Here is a 19,710-nt window from a genome sequence, read left to right as displayed (position 1 = left end):
CCACATCAGCGAATGCTCTGTAGCGTGTTGCGGACTTGCCTTCCAGCGCGAGCACAACCGCTGCGTCCATCTGCGAGCAGGAGGCTTGGCGGTTGAGATCACTGCGGCACCCGCATTGGAGAAATGCGTAAGCATGATGTCACACCTTATGGCGATTTCCACTGGTCGTGCTGGAGCAGCTTTTCTTGCTCCGTGGCGACGAATTCGAGTTCCACTGGTCGACCTGGACCGACCGCGCGAATTCCGCTGGCCGTTTGGAGCAACTCCGTCGTCACCTCCGAAACAAACGTGTGATTTTCGGTTATTTTTAGCGCGCGCAGGAATGTCAGCAGGAAGCACTGAGCGCTGTTTCTTTCGCGCGCGTTTGGTGCGCGTATGTCGTCTGCGTCTTCTCCATCATAGCGGCATAGCGGATGACTTTTCGTGATTCATTGTTTTCGCGCGCCAAGAAGGAAAATGCTGCCAAGAAAGAAAAATCATCTGCTCCGGCCGTTGCCCCAAAAAGAAGCTGACATGCAGGGTCCGTCTGCAGTCTTTGCGCGAGGACAGCAATCGGTACACACTTCATGCCGGCTGACAATTGACATATATGACTCAGTGAAAAATCTAGCTGGGCGAGTTAGCAAACCGTCGCACCGTAAACCGTTCCGTACCGTAAACACTCTGAAGACATGCGATATGTATTCATTTATGAACTTACCTAGAGAACAACTGTGCTCCTGCTTGCCTACGAGGTTCACCAAAATGCGGTACATGAACAAAGCGACTGGGTTCCGTCGCGAAAGATGCGCTTGCTCACCGCCGTCTCGTCGTCTGCGTACGAGTATTTTGGCGCCAGAATTGCCAGACCGCAACTTCCGGAACCAGTACTTCCGCTGCGCGCTCTGCATGTTCCGCTGGTCGACGACGGTCGCTGCCCACCGAGGCGGTTTGGGGCGCTCTTTTGCGATTCGAGCGCCTCGCTTCAGATCCACCAGTGGAAATCGCCATTTGAATGCCTTAGACGTAACCCCTATGACCTCACACAAAGACGTCGACGTAGCACTTCCACACTTTTCACGTCAACTGAGACTCGTGACCGAAAGTAGAGACCCTCAAACCGGAAGTCGATCACTTGTCGATCAATCATTGATACCTTATCGATCACTTGTCAATACCTTATCGATACCACAATTAATTGGCTTACTTAATCAAGATTGATTGTAAAACATTTTATTCGCCGGGAAGAGCTTGGCAAGAGGTCGCGTTAAGTGGTCGAGAGTACATAGCCCTCGACGACTTTGTCAGCCCACTCCACCGCCAAAACTTGCGTTCTGGGGTCAGAGCTAGCCAGCACGGTCTCCCACCGCTCGAGAGAAGGAGCTGTAACTAGATCACCCGGAGGTGGCTCTATTTTGCAGTCCCACAGGATGTGATCGTAGGTAGCACGTTGGCCACAGTGTTTGCAGTTTGGATTGTAAAGATCTGGATAAATGTGCGCGAGGAGTGATGGGGTGCGTATCGAGTTACTTAATCAAGTTCTATTGCCCATCTGAGTTTTCAAACTTCGCGCCACGCTTCGTTTTCAAATTTGGCGCCACGGGTTGGCTCCGCTCACACTTCCGGTCACGTGGTGTAACACTTCCGGCGTTTTCAAATTTGATGTCACTTTTGCGCCGGTCCCGCGCACTTTTTGGACATTTTTACTCTAAATAATTAACACACCTCCATACCCCGATTTTCCGTACGAGATTTTTTGATGCTCTATCCGATGGTACCATTCTTTTTGGCATAACCCCATTCGTTCGGACGTAATCATGCGGACAAGCTCGCGATGACACGAAACCGCAAACATAGCCATACAATGCTCACGCATTAATAACCAAAAAGCATACGAAAAAAAGGAAATTCGGCTTGCTCTACATTTTTGTTACTGTGCTTCTTTCTTACGCGGTACGCTTAGCGAAACGCCAGTCAGTTCGCCACAGGGTGGTGCCGCTGCATTCGGAACGATAAGCTGATGCAGGGGCCGGTATCTCGCGAGAGAGAAACAACTTTATTGCCATAGATTGGAGGGATTTAGGGCAGGTGAGCTTGGTGTGGCCCCCAGGTGGGGGCGACTTCCTGGGCCCACGAAATGAGTGCCAGTTGGATGCTCTTGTCTGGCCTTTTGAGGAGTTGGTTCCATCCTTCTTCGGAGGGAGCTGGCAGTAAGGTTCGAGGGGGCGGATTTCCCGCGCAACCCCAGAGGATGTGTGCCTGGGTGGCGATTTCTCCCTGGTAACAATTTTAGCAGACGGTATCTCGCGAGGTTGGTTGCGGCTCGCGCGACTTCCCGATGCGCCGGCTGCATGACTGAGCCTCCCAGGTAGCACCGAACATTAGAATAGTGTTATAAAAATGTTATGTAAGTTGGAGTAATGTTACATGTTGCATAGTAACTTTACATTAACATTAAAAATTAACATATAACGTTATAAGTTATATAGGAAACGTTGATTTCACATTCTAAACAAACGTTGTTTTAATGTAATTTTCTATATTTTATTATAATGTTAGAGTCGCAACTATAAAAGAACGTTGCAAATATATTTCGAGCACGGATTTCCAGACATTTTCTCACTGTTCTTAGAGTAAAGATGTTTTTCAACTAACAGTACCTTGTAACCACATCTCTTAGATAGTACTCGCCATAGATTACATGAAGAGCCCCATTATTTTGTCACAAAACTTTAGTTATTACCCATTCCCCACTGTCACTCATGGGACATCCCGCAGTAGCGAGTATATAAGGTCGGCGGCATGATATCCGTTTGGAGGTGAGTGAATACGAATTGCTGTGCTGTAATGTGTCGCTCTTGTTGTTGGTTCTTGCAAAGTGTTGTAATTTGTGTGCCGTCACCACTGGCAGGCCGGCATGCTTGTGCGGGGCTGCTTCACCATTTTCGAGAATGTTGCATTTATGTTGTTTACATGTTTCATGAATGTTTGGGGAAGGTTATTCGAACGTTTATATGTAACATTACAAAAACATTAGAAAAAAAGGACATTGAAATAACATTTGAGCGTAACAAAAATGTAACATTATCGCAATGTTTCGGTGCTACCTGGGCTGGCCGCTAGCAGATCTCAAATTTAACGCACACGCCACGTTAAAACACACCGCAAAGGTTTCATATGGCCTTTAGATACAATCGTGAACGCGAGGAATATGAAGGGCTTCGTGAATGCGGTAGCGGGGCCGAGGCACGGTTTAGAAGCTAGCACGATGGAACTAAACACACGACGCGCAATCGCCGCTACGGCGGCGTCCGCGGGGGCGAGGGTATCACGCGTCAGCACTCCTTCTGTTCCTTTGAATTATCAACGCTGCACCTTCAGCACGAACAAATTGTGGAGCATGGGCACCTTGAAACCACAATTAGGCGGAGGACGAAAGTTATATATAGCTCGGGCTTTCCCGCCATTCAGTGAGATGCTAGCCCTATGTATTAACATTTCGCTACAGCAATCCATCTTCATCGCACGCGTCATCTCATACAATACAGTTTAAAGACCACCTTAGGTGACACAAAGCAAAGCACAATGTCTGTATCAAGGGCAGAGAATGTTTTTTTTACGCTCACCTGTTCAAACGAAGCGATCCAGTAGACGCACCCACCTTGCGAAGTGCAGCTCCGCATCAAAAACAGGACCACAGAGTATAGTCGTCGTGCGGAAAATTAAGCCGTACGCTTCAGTTTACTACATTCCTGGTCTTGAAAGATAAAAGGAAGTTTTTAAGGTTTTCGTGCGCATTATTCGTTGCTTATTTCTGACTCGAAACTCACGCGACGAGGCCACGGCGGCCACATTCTGCTTTTTGGTTGATCACGTAAGTTTCTGTTATCTCCAGAGACAGATTTTTTTCTGCGCGGCAACAATAAATTCCGGCAGAAGCGCCTGTAATTTTAGAAGAACGTCAGTTTGGGCTAGATGGTGCATTATTTGAGACGAAAATGGCAATAGCGCTGCAATAAGACGTACACAAGAAAGACTGACACAGGACACGCGCTATGTCCTGACGCGTGTCCTGTGTCAGTCTTTCTTGTGTACGTCTTATTGCAGCGCTATTACCATTTTTGCCTGTAATTTTACACACTTTTTTTTACATTGGTTATCTCCACTTCGAGCTAGCGGTTTTGGTCCAAAAACTGGCCACAAACTAATGGCATGCTATTAACAGAGTTCTCTTTATTTACGCAGTAATTTTTATTTATGTGGACGCAAACGAAACGGAAAATCATTTACATTTGCGAGTTTTACCACTGAGCGTTTCGGTCGACATGGCACTGCACGTGGCAAACAATCCAAAAAGGGCAGAAAGCTCTCCTTCTATGTTGCCTTTATTTCGGTTATTATATGCGACTTTAGTGTTTAGATTTACTGAAGCACACAGTGCCTGACGCGAGCACTCGCGCATGCGCAAAGCCTTCTGCGAGGGCTCCCGTTAGGAACTCTGTGATTCAATAAATCTGTTGAAGCACAGAGTCCACTTGCCTGCCATGTCCTTGTGTCTGCGCTTCCACACCTCATCATGACCTACCAACAGGCCCAAATTGCTTCCCTTTCCCCTAGGTCACGTGACCTGGTGGCGTCGTCACAACCTTCCCACTAGTTCACTGTACCACCGGATTGTGAGCAGACTGACCACCGTAGCTGTTAAATGAATGATTGGTCGCGGGAGGTTTTACGCCTGCAGAAGCGGGCACTGAGAATAATGACTTGCACAACACCGTATACGCCTTCTCGCCCTTTGTTTTTTTTAGACTCCAAATAATGCCGGCATTGCAGCTTCGAGATTTTCGCGTTGCACTACTCGTACTAAGAGTTCTCTCCGGCACCTCCCCCTTTCCTTTGAACACATTCCATAGAGCCCCAACTAACAGCCGTTCAGCAGCACAGGGAAGATTTCTGGTTCCTACATCTCGCAATGACTATGGCCAGCGCCGCTTCGAGTATCAAGGGGTAAAAACTTGGAATAAAATCCCCTGTGCAGTCTTTGCAACGTCTAATCCTTATATTTCACTGAAGACCTTTTTTCTGTCACAAATAATTACCTGATTTACAATGCAAATCGCTTTGTGATTGTTTCTTATTATTCTCTGTAGTGTCTATGTTGGGTTTGCCATTTATATGTCATAGAATAATCACTTCTAAGGCAACTGCGTTTATTTTGTATAAAGAATGCTGTTCATGCCTTCATGTTTTTTTTTTGCACATTCTTCTATTTTTTTGTAGTGAGCCCTCTTGTATTTCTGTAATGTGAACCCTCTTGCTTGTACGCTTTGCATTTTTCCACCATTCTTATGTGTATTATTTTGGCATGCATGTAGAAAGCATTTGTCCTCACTAATATCTTTGCTTTTATTGCATGGATCCATAACTAGCCTTTGGCTAAGGATCCAGACAGTGATGTTATGTACTGTGCTGAAGAAATGATAATAAAAGAAAAAAAGAATTGGAAAAAAAAAAGAATTGAGGTTGCTAGGGAAGAGCAACCTGGGTCGCACAAGACCCACCGGTGGCAGCACCTGCCATCGCAGGGCAGTGGCGCATCACTTAACCGCTGCACTATTGCGCAAAGGAATGCATGGTGTGAGGACTGCCAGGGATCTAGAACGACCAATTCCGCTTATACGGACATTAATCCACCAACGCTCTCGCGTCATAAACTTTAAATATGGCTGCGCCCCGACTGGGATTCGAACCCGCAGCGGCGCGAACAGGTCAGCTTCGCTGGCCACTGCACGAGAGCACTATGCTATCGCCGCAACAGATCAGCTCCCGTTTTCAACTGCCAGTCTGTTGTTGTTGTTGCCTCGGTGGCATGGCACGTATACCCACGACAGGGGATAGACCAGGGTTCAGTGAGGACACGCTGTGCTTTGGATGTCGTTGTCTTCACCAACTTCCATCCGTGGTGCACAATGGATCCAGAACACACCGCTATCGCAGTGCCCTCTTAATGTGCGTTAAGCGCGGTCCCAAAATTTTATAGTGCTCTACCACTAAGGATCCCAGTCACCGATTTCTCCGATCTTTGCCTAAAGCCTGACTTTGAAACCCTATTCTCGAACCGAAAGCGAAATGAAACGCGAGGTGCTAGAGCACATACTTTGCATTTGGACAAGTAAGCTAAATCGGCTGTAATATACGTATGCCCCTTTTTAGTGGACATACGTGTCCTTAAGAGTCATAGTATAATCGTTTATGCGCATCAGTCATAGAGGTGAGCGCCAATAGGTATCACAAAAGCTGGGAATCTATCACGCGAGCGGCGACGACGACGACGAAATTGCTATTCATTCGATCTGAACTGTGCCATGCCACCAAGGCAACAACAACAACAACAACTGCTCTCAGGGGACCGGCTGGACAGGACGCAGGGAATTTCATCGCACTGGAAATCTGAGCAGATTCAAGCAAACCAGGTTCCAGTAACAGCCAGGGATGCCGTCGAAGCGCTGCTACGGGGCCACCGCCGCAACAGACTGCCGTCGGCCTTGCCGATCAGCTGCCGCTCATCCTTCAACGCCCTCATCGAATCGAGGCTCCGCAAGCCGGACTGGAGCAGCGTCGGGCTGCCACCCTTCGAGAAGAACCTGTACCGGGAGCATCCCAACACCACGAAGCGGCCACACACTGCGGTCCGAGATTACCTCAGAGCCAACTGGGTAGTCACAGTTACGACGGATGGTGTGGTTCCGAAACCGGTCCTTCATTTAGAGGAAGCCAACTTTCCCAAGTGCGTCGCGGACGGCGTCGGAGCGCTCTACCAGGGCCCACTCGACCCCGTAGAGGCGCAATGCTGGCCCGTCGCGCTCAGCGGCAAGAACTTGCTGGCCGTTACGGCGGCGTCGGGACCGCGCAAGGCCCTCGCCTACCTCCTCCCTGCCATCGCTCACATTCGCCAACAGCCGACCCGGCAAGACGGCGAGGGTGCCATGGCTCTGGTGCTGGCTCCGACGCGCCATTTGGCCGAGCAGATCCACCATGTCGCCATGCAGCTCGAGCCACACTCGAGAGTGCGAAGCGTCTGTGCCGCCGGCGGCCGGCCAAAGGGGCCTCAGCTGGAGGACCTCAAGACAGGCTGCGGGATCTGCGTCGGAACTCCCCGCCGCCTTCTTCGCTTCTTGGAAGAGGGCGAGGTGAACCTCTTCCGTGTCACATACGTCGTCCTGAACGACGCCGACCGGTTGCTGCTCATCGGCCTCGGGAAAGACACCCTCGCGATCGTCGAGCAGATTCTACCGGACCGACAGATCCTGGTATTCACCACCTCCTCGCTCGCTGACGTGTGGGCGTTTGCCTTGCCGTTGCTTCGGGACTACATTGAGGCCAGTTTCGTTCCTCCGGCGATGTGCGAGAGCCGACGTGTAGAGTGCATCACACACGTCTTCGAACGGAACGAAAAAGAAGATGTGCTTATGACACTCTTGGAAGACGGCTTGAAAGAGGAGGGTTTGAAGACCGTCGTGATCGTCCGAGCAGGATGGACCATCGACGACCTGGTGACGAAAATGGTTGGCCGACGCTTGGCCGCCCTCGGCATTTACGGCAAGAAGACGCGGGAGGAACGCGAGTGGATACTCGACGCGTTCCGCTCTGGCGCGGTGCGCGTTCTCCTAGGAACTCCCGCGACCACGCACGATCTTATTTTAGAGGGAGTGCGGATGGTGGTGAACTTTGACCTCGCGGAGAACGCGATGGAGTACCGCCGCCGTATACGCCGCGCTGCTTCCTGCGCAGGCGGGGCAGGCGCAATGCACACCCTCGTCGGCCCGAAGGACAGCGGACACGTCAAGCAGCTCATCTCGTTCTTAAGAGAGGCGAACCAAAAGGTAGACCCGAAGCTCATCCGCATGGCCAAAGATGGAATAAGCAGCCGGAAATTCGTGCAAAACTGCAGCAGCGCCAAATTTACTATTCCAGAAGATTCTGGAGGCTGTTGAGTGAGCGAAGGCGAAGCAGATCAAGCCCAGAGTTTCTGGTAGCTCTTGCAGAGGAGTACCACCGCTGAATACGATCTGAAGAAGGCATAGCAGAAGCCACAGAGAAATAAATTGTATCATAGCCCCAGGTTGCAAGAAAGCGCTCATGCCATGTGGTCCTCATCCTTCCGTCCCCGTTTTTCGAAAGTCTTGCATGATAAGCGTAATGTTGATTGTTCACATAATGCCTCCTCCTCTGGTAGAGTGTCTGTGACGTCAGTGTGTTCGGGCCACTTAGCATGGCGCGGTTTTCCGCCACGGCCAGAACAGCAGTCGCTGTAAAAGGTGCTGTGAGAAAGGTGAGCGTGGCTTGTGCGGTCGTCTCGGTATACAGGCACACTGCCGTGTGGTCGTTTTCGTATTTCGCGCTTTCCGTTGCTGCACTCAGCATGAATTACCCTATAGGAGAGTCAATGGTCCCGTAGCACACTCCCTAATAGAGACATGGTATGTTACCCAAGCCCTGGGGTAGATTCCCGTGATGAAGTACAGGATTACGGTTGGTAACGGAACCAGATTCCCTCTTCAAAGCACGCGAGGTTCGTGCAGTTATATATTTCAACCGATCGAGGTTTCAATCTCGTCTGCATGGTTGCTAACCTCAATACCTCCGGTGCCTCGTCTAAATGTCTGCTTCTATAGCTAACTGCATCAAGTCACTATGCTTTCAGGTTGGAATACGCCTCCGTTGCCATCAGTAAGCATTCCGTATATTTGGTGATCGAAATCCACCCCGGTACCTGGGCAGCATGTCTTGGCCCCAGAATGGAGCGTGCCAGAGGGCGGCTTGCTCCTCTTTTACTCCCTCATAAGGGGTAATCCATGTGCACAGTAGAGTGAGGGAGGACATGCACGTTGAAAGCATCTATAGTCGGATACAACTGAAGAACTAAGCGGCAAATGTCTCTCGAAGGCGCACTTGCAGCATGCTAGCTTGGCGGGATTAACCACGTCTTAACCGCAACGTCATGAAAATCTTTCGACGCCATGGGCTAGAGGGCCTCCCCTGGCAGGCATTTGCCGCTTTGTTCTTGAGTTGTACCCGAGCATATTTTGAAACGCTGGGATAAGATGTTTCCCACGATGCTCTCCAACTTCCTTATCTGAATAGTTGCAGCTAGGTAATATAAAAAGTCTAGTCTGTTAGTGTTGCCGAATTATGTGGGTAAAATAAGAGGTTACCCTTCTAGTTTCTTGCTTGTGGAACCTCCCACATTCAATGGCTGCTGCGGCCGCGTTTCGATGGAGGCAACACGCAAAAGGCGCCCGTGTATAGTGTGTGATGTTTGTGCTCGTTAAAGAACCCCAGGTGGTCGAAATTATTCCGGAGCCATATCCACGACAGCGTCCCCATTACCCATGCGTCGCTTCCGGACGTAATGGGCACAATTCACAATTTTCTTAATCATACAGTTATCTGAAATTATTTTTTGTTTTTCGTTTAAGTGCATATTAGCCGGGCACCCCCCTATGTGTTGCTGGGATGAATTAATCCTAGCAACCTCGACTGCAAGGTAGTACTGAGCGTCTGCTTCAAAAATTCGGGGGACACTTACGCCGGCCTGAGGTCCTCTTTCAATATGACTTCGCAGACATGGGCACTGTTCTTTTCTTTCGCCACCACATAATGCTTTGTTACTCACCCCGCTGCATGCAGCACACTTATTCCAAAGCGTAGGTTATAGTGAACTAGATAGTATTCTAGTTCACTATAGCGTAGGTGTAGGAACCTAAAATCTGTCCGAGGTCATAGCGCCAGTACTGTTGAAAACCTCGAGAAGTGGGAACACTGGGCGAAAAAATTCTATTTCGCGGGCCGTGGTGATGGCGAATGACGGAACGAGAAATGCCAATATTGATTTTATTAATTGCACTTTGGAGCTGCTAAGAATTTTCGCACGACCAACTGTGACGCCACCGGCAGCTTGCGGAGCATATCAAACATCAGCGTTCGAGACGCAAGAACAGTGCAGATCAAGTTGCGTTAAGGCAGCTGTTTAATTACACATTTACGTAATAGCGTAGCAAAGTTAAAAAAAAATGGCAGTAGATGACGATGTCAGATGAACATTCCAGGCAAATGTTTCTTGTGTAACATGTGATGAGTGCTGCTAATACATGTTTTCAGGGTAGACGAGAACGTTCGGTCCATCTGGGAGAGCTGAAGAAGAAAAAAAAAAGAGCATTAAGCGCGGTTAACTCCCCTGTCCACATAAGGGAAGCATGCGAAATGCTGAATCAGCCATGCTGCGGGTATGACAGAAAACAGCTATTTAGTAATTAACGCTTTTACACGGCAGGAACAGTTGCGTGGAAATATAAAAGAGGCACCGACGGCAGCACTATTTCTTGCTTAGTGAACAGAGAGAGAGAGAGACGTTTTAATTAAAAGCGGAGATTTTAGGCAGCGTGTAAAAATCGCCGACATGTTCCTCTACGCGACACTTCACTGATGTTTTTCCGGCAGCAAAGTACTCATTATTGCCGACAAAATCGGATTTCAAAATTTTCCCGTCGCTTGATTCAAACTCGGGATGCCATGACCGCAAATGGCTCCACGATCACCATTTGAAAGTTTGTGGCTGTGTTGCGTAGCCTCAGGCATTCACGCAAACAAACAAACAAAAAAAAAGATGGGGGACACAACAAGCTCCTCCTTTAAGGGTATGAGGCTACAGCGTTAATGGGTTACGTCAGCGGTTCCCCTTGCCCACAGTCATCACGTGAGAGACCACAACACACCACTTCATCCCAGCCGTATACGAACGTGTCTGCGTGGCCTAGGTGTCCGACTCGCAACCCAGCGGCCATGGGTTCTATTCCCGACCAGTTACCCCCAGTCTTCACTTACATGTCCTAATGACGTTTGGAGTCATGTTGCGACCTTCTATTCACCAGTTTTCTGATGACAGCGAATCTTATAGCGCAAGGGCACCTGCGGCCAAAGAGGGGGCCAAAGAGGTGGGGTCAAATACCCATTTTCCCAAGCATTTCACCCTAAAGAAGCCGAGCGCCAGGCCAGGGGAAGCTTGTACCTATTGCGTCACCGGTGGGTACCCGGCGGGTACCCGGCGGCACTGGGGATCGAACCCCACACCTCCAGCATGCGAGGTGGATGCTCAACCACTAGGCCACCGCTGCGGTCGTACACATCACTTTTCAAATCCGCCACTCCCCGTGTGACGAACCACATTTTCGACCAATCCCGATTTTTTTCTCACAACATCGACGCCGCATTTTCCGCTTAACTTAACGTTGTCGCTAGGGGTGTGCGAATATTCGAAATGTTCGAATATAGTTCGAATATTATATTTTTAGTATTCGTATTCGATTCGAAATCCAAGTATTCGTGTTGTCTCGAATATTCGACCCGACGCGAATATTCGTATCTAGCCGAATATTCATTGTGAGCACCGGCGTTCATTTCGTTCCGCAAGCCCTATCGACAAAGACATAACAACAAGGCGGCGCCTAGAGCAAAGCGCATGGACCTTCAAGGGCCATGCCGTAGCTGACTGCGCTGGTGAGCTTCTTTGTGGCTATACCTGCGAAGCTGGTATAGTCAGAGCTGTGCACGAAGCACCTCGCAATACGTGCCAGTTCAGTGCCAAGTGAGAGGGCATTTTCTGTGGCTGGAGAAGTCGCTTCAGCTAGAAGGGAACTGCTTCTGCCTGACCATGTGGAGCAGCGGGTTTTCCTTCACGACAACCTTTTATGTTCATCCCAGCAACGCGCGTTCGTCCTGATGGCAAGCTAGCCTTAATCAATGCTGTGTACCAGCCATCTTCTCCGATATTTCGACTCTTCTCAGAATAATGTTCGAGACTGATACTTTTTGTGCAGCCACACACACGTTTTGTGTTCATTTAATCATCGATTGTTGAACTGTGATGTTCTTGGGTGCTCGAATAAATGTTTTGTAGTGGTTAAATGTGTCTGTCCTTGATTATTCGATATTCGATTCGATATTCGGAGCCAAGTATTCGTATTCGATTCGTATTCGAAGAATTTGATATTCGCACACCCCTAGTTGTCGCGTTAAAGCAGATGCACCGCAGCTTGCTTACGCAGACGGTCGCGGTGGCGACACCTGCATTTCATTTTTTTCTACCTACTGTGGCTTACAGAAGCTCCGTTTTCAGTGAAAACAGCGCCTCTGCCATTAAAACGCGGCAGTCTACCGATAAGGACAGATTGTCTGCCCTTAAAATGAGTAACTGAGCAGATACAATATTGTCAAGAATCACAAGTGCAGCCTTGAACTCACGATGGCTCATTGCGCCACTGTGCCGTGCATTATCGCGAAACAGTGCTCACTCTGGGCCGCTGAACGCAGAGACGAAAATGTTGATGACTGTAATGAGGAAGACCCCAATGATGATGACGTTGTTGAACAGCTCCGCTCGTCGCTGCTGGTGCGTCTTGTTGATGTTGTATCGGCCGTTGAAAATCAGCAGGATTCCCACCAAGATCTGCGTCACGTGTGCTCACGTTAGTATACCCTAGCCTCGAATGTATACGGTGGCATTACTAACCAGGGTGAAGCTAAAACCATCCGAGCAAACATATTTTTACCAGCAAATGGACGGGATCACAAAAGAACGGGTACACGGGACAGCACTGGACTAACAACTGAACTTAATAGACAGGATACCAAACGACGCATGCATGCGCATCAAACGCGCAAAACATACTTGGCGAGTCGCCAACAAGTCCATAATTACGTGGCACACATAACAAACCGACGGATACTTTTTGTTCTTTCAAACCTGCACGTGTACGCTGTCGTTTAGAAACCTAACCGCTTTCTTTATCCGTGAGCGATAGTGACGGTGCACTGATGCGCGTGCGCGTGTTGCACCCTGATGTGATATAGGCTCCCAGCAGCTTCCTCTCTTCCCTGTTAATTCTTTCCTTTTCTTTTCAATGAAATTTTGTCGAAAGCCGGAACGCAGTTTTCACATAGTCTATAGTGACGGGGGAACTTGTTTTGGTCCGACATATTTTTCAGTGAATTTTTATGTTCGCGTGTCCGGTCATTCACGTATCTGACAGCCTGACCCGTATACGCCCTACCACAGAAGGCGGGGTATCCTATAGACAACACGAGTGGCATAGCCAATGAACTTGTTGGTGTGTTTGATAGTACAGACACTGGATACTTGATTTCCTTCTACTTACACCAGCCAAACTTTATCTGTACCGGCACACTTCCACACCTCAGTGCCCAAACTGTCCACACACATATGCAGACATAGAACACTGCCTTACACAGTGCCACGCAGCCTTCCAGTCCCCCGCATATCCTTCCCCATCGATAGTCCGATAGTGAATCAACTATCGATAGTATCGATAGTACTATCGATAGTTTTGCCTCACTAACCTGCAGGGCGATGGAGAGCGCGACGCAGGCGACGGTGAGCCCGTAGAAGCGGTTCGCCTCGGGCCCTTCATGCAGCAGGTGCTTGAGCTGCGACGCGTTGGCCGTGAGCAGGGCGATGTCCATCATGCCCTGCGCGATGCTCTTCTTGGTCGCATACAGGTTCATGTCCATGCAGCGGACGCGCTTGCCCCCCGGGCCCACGGCTCCGGGGCCGGGAGGGGTCACGAACCCGGGCTCGGGCACCGGCGGGTAGGGGGCCTCGGGACTACCCTGCAGGCAGCGGAGAGGAAGAAAGAATTCAGAACTGCTCCCGAGGAAAACCCAACTGCGAAGATTTTTTTTTTTTTTGTATTTGTGCAGACTGTGCGCGTTGATCGGACACATACCCGGAATATCGATGGGCCAGGCGTAATCACTAGCTCGCACTCGCTGTCTGCAGACAGTCCGTACCCCTTGAACTGCATCCTATAAAGGGAAAGGCTACGGCGCTTCAACCGGTATTCTTTAAAGTCAGTCGCCCATCGACTACTCCCACCATTTTCTAAACATTCGCACCTATCTCAAACTTGTACGGCTGTGCTCCGCAGCACCCCGTGGACCACCCGACGTTCGCGTAATGTCGCGTTTGTCACACGCGAATGTCATACTCGCACGTTTAAACAGGCGCGCGCGAATGACACCGGAACGCTGTACGACGAACGGTTGCACCAGAATTTTAATACGAAAGTCTCGGAAGGCATACAACTGAAGGTGCGTACGTCGTCGGTTCGAATCCCTGTCGCAAGCTAGCCTCAAACTTGACTAGCACACGTCAGCTGTATGCAACGTAAAATCGTATGATATCGCCCGGAACGCTGTACAACGAACGGATCACAATTTTGATACCAAAATTGCTTTTTGAGGAAATGAAATGGCGCAGTAGCTCACATCTCGGTGGACACCTCAACCACACCTTAAAGTAAGTATAGTTTGGTTTGGTTTGGTTTATGGGTTTTAACGTCCCAAAGCGACTCTTGCTATGAGAGGCGGCGTAGTGAAGGGCTCCGGAAATTTCGACCACCTGGGAATCTTTAACGTGCCCTGACGTCACAAAATACACGGGCCTCTAGAATTTCGCCTCCAGAAAAATACGACCACCGTGGCCGGGATCGAACCCGCGTCTTTCGGGTCAGCAGCTGAGCCACTGAGCCACCGCGACGGCACAACAGCCATAGGCCACCCTGTTTTCTGTTTAGTCTGTGACGGCGCCAAGGGGAGGCCAGGGGTGGCGACCACCACTCCGAAAATTAGCCGGGAGCTTATTTTAACAGATCAGGAGAAGTAGTGGTTGTTGACTAAAAAGGACCGTAAATAACGTTCAGCTTAAGGACAAAGCAGCGAGCTACGGAAAATAAATGATAGATGTAACGTTAACACACCGGAAGCGGGCAGAGTGGGTGAGTGAACAAACGCTGGTTAATGACATCCTAGTTGAAATCAAGATGAAGAAATGAGCTTGGGCAGGGCATGAAATGCGAGGGCAAGATAACCGCGGGTCCTTTTAAGGGTAACGGAGTGGATTCCGAGAGAAGGCTAGCGTAACAGGGGACGGCAGAAAGTTAGGTGGGCGGTTGAGATTAAGAAGGTTGCGGGCCGCAGCTGGCAAAGGACAGGGTTAATTGTAGAGACGTGGGAGAGGCCTTTGCCCCGCAGAGGGCGTAGTCAGGCTGATGACGACGATGAAGATGATGAATTAACGTCTTGCATTTTATCATGGCTGTACGATGCGCTTGTCGCCTGAATTTTTTTTCTTGTGTCTTTTTGCAGAGCAATAACTCCCCCCTCCTCCCTGCTTCTCCTTCACCGTCACCCCACTATATGCGCGACATCGCAGGGAGTAGCATATGACAGGATATTAGCCACGGCTTAATCGGCCATTTCAAAAAGGAACAGCGCGACTTTTGACGGGGACGAAGGGAAAGACACACGAAGACAGGTGCTGACTAGTCCTCGTGGGTCTTTCCTTTCGACCCTGTCAAAAGTGCGCCGCTCCTTCTTGAAATGGCTCACCAATTCGCCCAAACATCAGTTCTAACGTTTTAATCGGCCACCGCCACTAGCTGGAGGTTATCCGACTACAGGAGTATCCCGGCGCCGCCACTGCTGTTCAGCCTCATCATCATCATCATCATCATCATCATCATCAGCCTGACTACGCCCACTGCAGGGCAAAGGCCTCTCTACCATGTCTCACCAATTAACCCTGTCCCTCACTAGCCGCGGCCACCATATTCCCGCAAATTTCCTAATCTCATCCGCCCACCTAATTTTCTGCCGCCCCCTGCTACGTTTGCCTTCTCTTGGAATCCACTCCGTTACCCTTAAGGACCATCGGCTATCTTGCCTTCGCATTACATGCCCTGCCCAAGCCCACTTCTTCCTCTTGATTTCAACTAGGATGTCATTAACGCGCGTTTGTTCTCTCACCCACTCCGCCCGCTTCCGATCTCTTAACGTTACACCTATCATTTTTCTTTCCATAGCTCGCTGCGTTGTCCTTAACTTAAGCTGAACCCTCTTTGTTAGCCTCCACGTTTCTGCCCCATAGGTGAGTACCGGTAAGATACACCTGTTGTATACTTTTCTCTTGAGGGATATTGGTAAACTGCCATTCATGATCTGAGATAACCTGCCATATGCGCTCCACCCCATTCTTATTCTTCTAGTTATTTCCCTCTCATGATCTGGATCAGCTGTCACTACCTGCCCTAAATAGACATATTCTCTTACTACTTCCAGCACGTGGCTACCAACTGCGAACTGCTGCTCCTTTGCTAGGCTGTTGAACATTACTTTGGTTTTCTGCATGTTAATTTTTAGCCCCACCGTTCTGCTCTGACTGTCTAATTCATTGATCATGCTTTGCAGTTCATGTTCTGAGTGAATTAGCAAGGCACTGTCATCAGCGAATCGCAAATTACTTAGGTATTCTCCAGTAATTCTTATCCCCAACTGTTCCCATTTCAGGCCCCGGAATACCGCCTGTAAACAGGCAGTGAATAGCATAGGCGAGACCGTGTCTCCCTGCCTGACACCTTTCCTTATTGGAATTTTATTGCTGACTTTATGGAGAACTATGGTAGCTGTGCAATCGTTATAGATATCTTCCAATATTTCCACATAACACTCTTCTACACCCTGATTCCGCAATGCCTACATGACTGCTGAGGTTTCTACTGAGTCGAATGCTTTCTCGTAATCAATGAACGCTATATATAGGGGCTGGTTATATTCTGCGCATTTCTCTATCACCTGACTGATTGCGTGAATATGGTCCATTGTCGAGTATCCTGAGGCTGTTCAGCCTCATCTATCATAAAAAAATTGACGCTTATAATTGCAGGTTTTCTGTTTTTGAGATATTAGCCTAAAATCAGGGCAATATATGACACGAGGCGGAGAACCGTACGCAACCCAGTCAGAAATTTACGGCACTACCAATGGTTCGGTGGTTGCCCTTAGAAATAAAGACCTCTCTATTCCACTTCCTGTTCTGGGTCGCTTGAAATATGGACGCCGTGGCGGGTTCGAACCCGCTACCTCGTGCGACCACACAAGAATGGTTACATGAGGGACGGCATAGTGGAGGGCTCCAGATTAATACAGTTTCGACCACACGGGGGATCTATAACGTGCACTGACAACGCACAGCACTTGGGCGCCTTGTGTTCCGCCTCCGTCGAAACGTGGCCACCGCGACCGGGATCGAACCCGGGTCCTCTGGATCAGTACCCGAGCGCCTAACCACGAGCCGGCAAACGATGAAGCCACATCGAGAGAATGAAACCAGAATTACGAGGGTTTGACCCAATTCCTCTGTACTAACACTCTCATGTAAAGCGCCTCCATCTAATTTTATGCAGTGTGCTTTTCCCGTCCCTCAGTGTACGCCATGTCTGTCGATGCAAAGCGCGCTATGCTACTCTTTTGTCTATATACTAGGTGACATGTTCCAGAGCACTTCGAACCGAAGTCAATGAAACAGGAGCTTAAATTGCTGGGCTAGTTGGTTCATAATGTTTTCTGCTGTCTGCATAATGTTGTTTATCGCGGATAAAGAATAAAACTTTCTTTTATCTTAATGCAGTCGATCCCATCGTCCAGAGTGTGCGCTTGCGCAGGGAAACATTTAAATGCGGCGGTTTTGTTGGCAATAAATCAGTTGCAAGTCCAGCGGTGTGGTGTGTGTTCCTCCTTTTTTCTTGTCCTGCGTCTGTGTTCCGCTGGTTCCACTCTGACAACATCAATGAAACAACGCGCCAATCTGAAACCGAAACTAGAGCCGCGTGCGCGCTACGTCGTCTGCTACGTGCCTCGCGCCATGCCTCGCGCCAAAAAACGCCCCTAGGGAACAGGGAATCCCCAGCGTTAAGTCATCTAGGGAACAGAGAACGCTCGGCGCCGTGCGCCGCCAGACAGAAGGGCGCCTACGCTCGCTCGAAGTGTCCCGCATGAGTCACGCTCTGTTCCAGTGCTCACAGCAGGGGCAAGCCGGCAGCAGAGCGGCGGCATTGCGCTGAGCGCGAACGCGCCGCCGTTCTCAGGGTCGCACGGAAGTGCACTGGCGGGCTGCGGAACACAATGGATCGGTTTCGCCGCTGACGAGCTGAGGAAAAACGGAAGAAGAATGCGGTTTCACAACAGCGTCGCGTACGTCTACCGCGCTTCTACGCCGCGCATATATATTTCATCACCTTTATGCCGGTTTCTGGCGTAATCGCTTCAGGGCGGCTTCCTCAATATGAAGAAATTCTTCCCGTTGCTCCGGTTTTCTTTCTAGTTCTTTTTTTTCCTTCTACTTCTCTACCATGCGGCCGTCATTCTCTGCTTCGTCTCATAACCTTCTTGTTTTTTCTTTCTTTCTTTTGAACAGTTTGGTAATGGCCATACATGAGAAACTGTGTCATATTTTTTCGATGTTATCGCTGTGCATTAAGCGTAAACCTTTAAGGTTGGCACAGCGAGGCGGCCGCTAATTTTCTTTATAATAAAAAGCATGCAACAGATCATGCTTTTGCGATAGGTGCAAGGGAAACATCGTAGTCCGTGCAATGGAAATATACGTAAAATCTGGCATCGTTAAATCCAATATTAACGGCGTTTTTACGGAACTAATGGGTTAGGGTATCGGGAAAAGTTCATTTCGACCGTTAATTTCCCCTAGTTCTTTCTGGCTTATAAGTTTCTCGCTGTACACCATTTTCTCAGGGCCGTATTTTTGTGTATCTCAGAGCGCAACAATGTCGTGCCAGTGAACGCAGTACAGTGGCAAAAACATGTAGCTGAGCCACACCATAGCAAACGAACTGGCCGCAACAAAATAATGAATTACAGGACCGAGGGAGGGAGACGCAACTGCTTTGAAGCACTCCCCTCCCCTTCATAGAACTGTAGAAACCAGGGTGAAACCGACGCAACTAATGCACCGTTATACAAAGAAGTAAACCTTTCCTACCATTGGCTGCAACAGACCATTCCCCCCTCCCCCAAGGGGAAATAAGTGGTAGTGCTTTAACGTGGGTAAACCGAGTAGAGGTGCGAAAACGTATATAGCCCGGTTGGCACATGGCTTTGCCAGTTTTGCTTTGCTGGGTTGTCGACACGTCTGGCGACGATGTTAGTTCGATAGTAGTAATAGTAGAAGAGGACGACGATGTGCACTGCACAGCGCGAGAGTGTGTTGCAGCTTAGCACGAGGCGTGATCGGCTGTGGCGAGGGAATTGAACAGACCGACTTTGGTTTGGTTTGATTTATGGGGTTTAACGTCCCATAGCGACTCAGGCTATGAGGGACGCCGTAGTGAAGGGCTCCGGAGATTTCGACCACCTGGGGTTCTTTAACGAGCACTGACATCGCACAATACACGGGCCTCCAGAATTTCGTCTCCATCGAAATTCAACCGCCGCGGCCGGGATCGAACCCGCGTCTTTCGGGTCAGCAGCCGAGCACCATAACCACTGAGCCACCGCGGCGGCAGACCGACTTTAAACCGGAGTTGCACTCCTTCCTGGTGATGTGCTCCTGTCTAGTGCTATGTTGTTCTGTCTTTTTGAGGTGTCTTTCGTGGCGTTTCCCGAAAGCTTCGTAAATAGCTCATGCAAATAAAACATAATATCAGTGTAATAAATACCATGTTTTAAAAAAGGCGGCGATAGCATAGTGCTCTCATGCAGCGGCCAGAAAAACTGATCTGTTCGCACCGCACCGCCACGTTTTCGAATCCCAGTCGCAGCATTATTTATTTACGGTTTTGTCAAGGCCACCATCAAGGTCAA

At 49.4% G+C, this 19,710-nt stretch overlaps 2 protein-coding genes across 2 annotated transcripts in view; one reads left to right on the top strand and one right to left on the bottom strand.

Annotated features, from left to right (window-relative positions):
* Nucleotides 1–6,344: 6,344 nt before the first annotated feature.
* On the top strand, nt 6,345–7,973 carry LOC149334907 (putative ATP-dependent RNA helicase DDX5). Its single transcript, XM_089553685.1, has one exon. It carries the CDS (start codon nt 6,345–6,347, stop codon nt 7,971–7,973), a length of 1,629 nt encoding a protein of 542 aa, XP_089409811.1.
* A 1,886-nt stretch (nt 7,974–9,859) lies between these two features.
* The window catches only part of LOC149334906 (uncharacterized), a 34,770-nt gene continuing 24,919 nt past the window's right edge, over nt 9,860–19,710 (bottom strand). Inside the window, exons 4-6 of the mRNA XM_089551559.1 lie at nt 13,396–13,665; nt 12,330–12,484; nt 9,860–10,173 (exon numbers count right to left, since the gene is read on the bottom strand). Coding sequence (XP_089407685.1) covers nt 10,137–10,173; nt 12,330–12,484; nt 13,396–13,665 — 462 coding nt within the window. The 3' untranslated portion in view covers nt 9,860–10,136. The remainder of the gene's footprint in view (nt 10,174–12,329; nt 12,485–13,395; nt 13,666–19,710) is intronic.

The sequence above is a fragment of the Amblyomma mixtum genome, chromosome 7 (assembly GCF_055824585.1).
Source record: "Amblyomma mixtum isolate Tamu chromosome 7, ASM5582458v1, whole genome shotgun sequence".
Taxonomy (NCBI): Eukaryota; Metazoa; Arthropoda; class Arachnida; order Ixodida; family Ixodidae; genus Amblyomma; species Amblyomma mixtum.
Note: the sequence above shows the minus strand (reverse complement) of the source record. Positions and strands in the feature narration are given on the sequence as shown.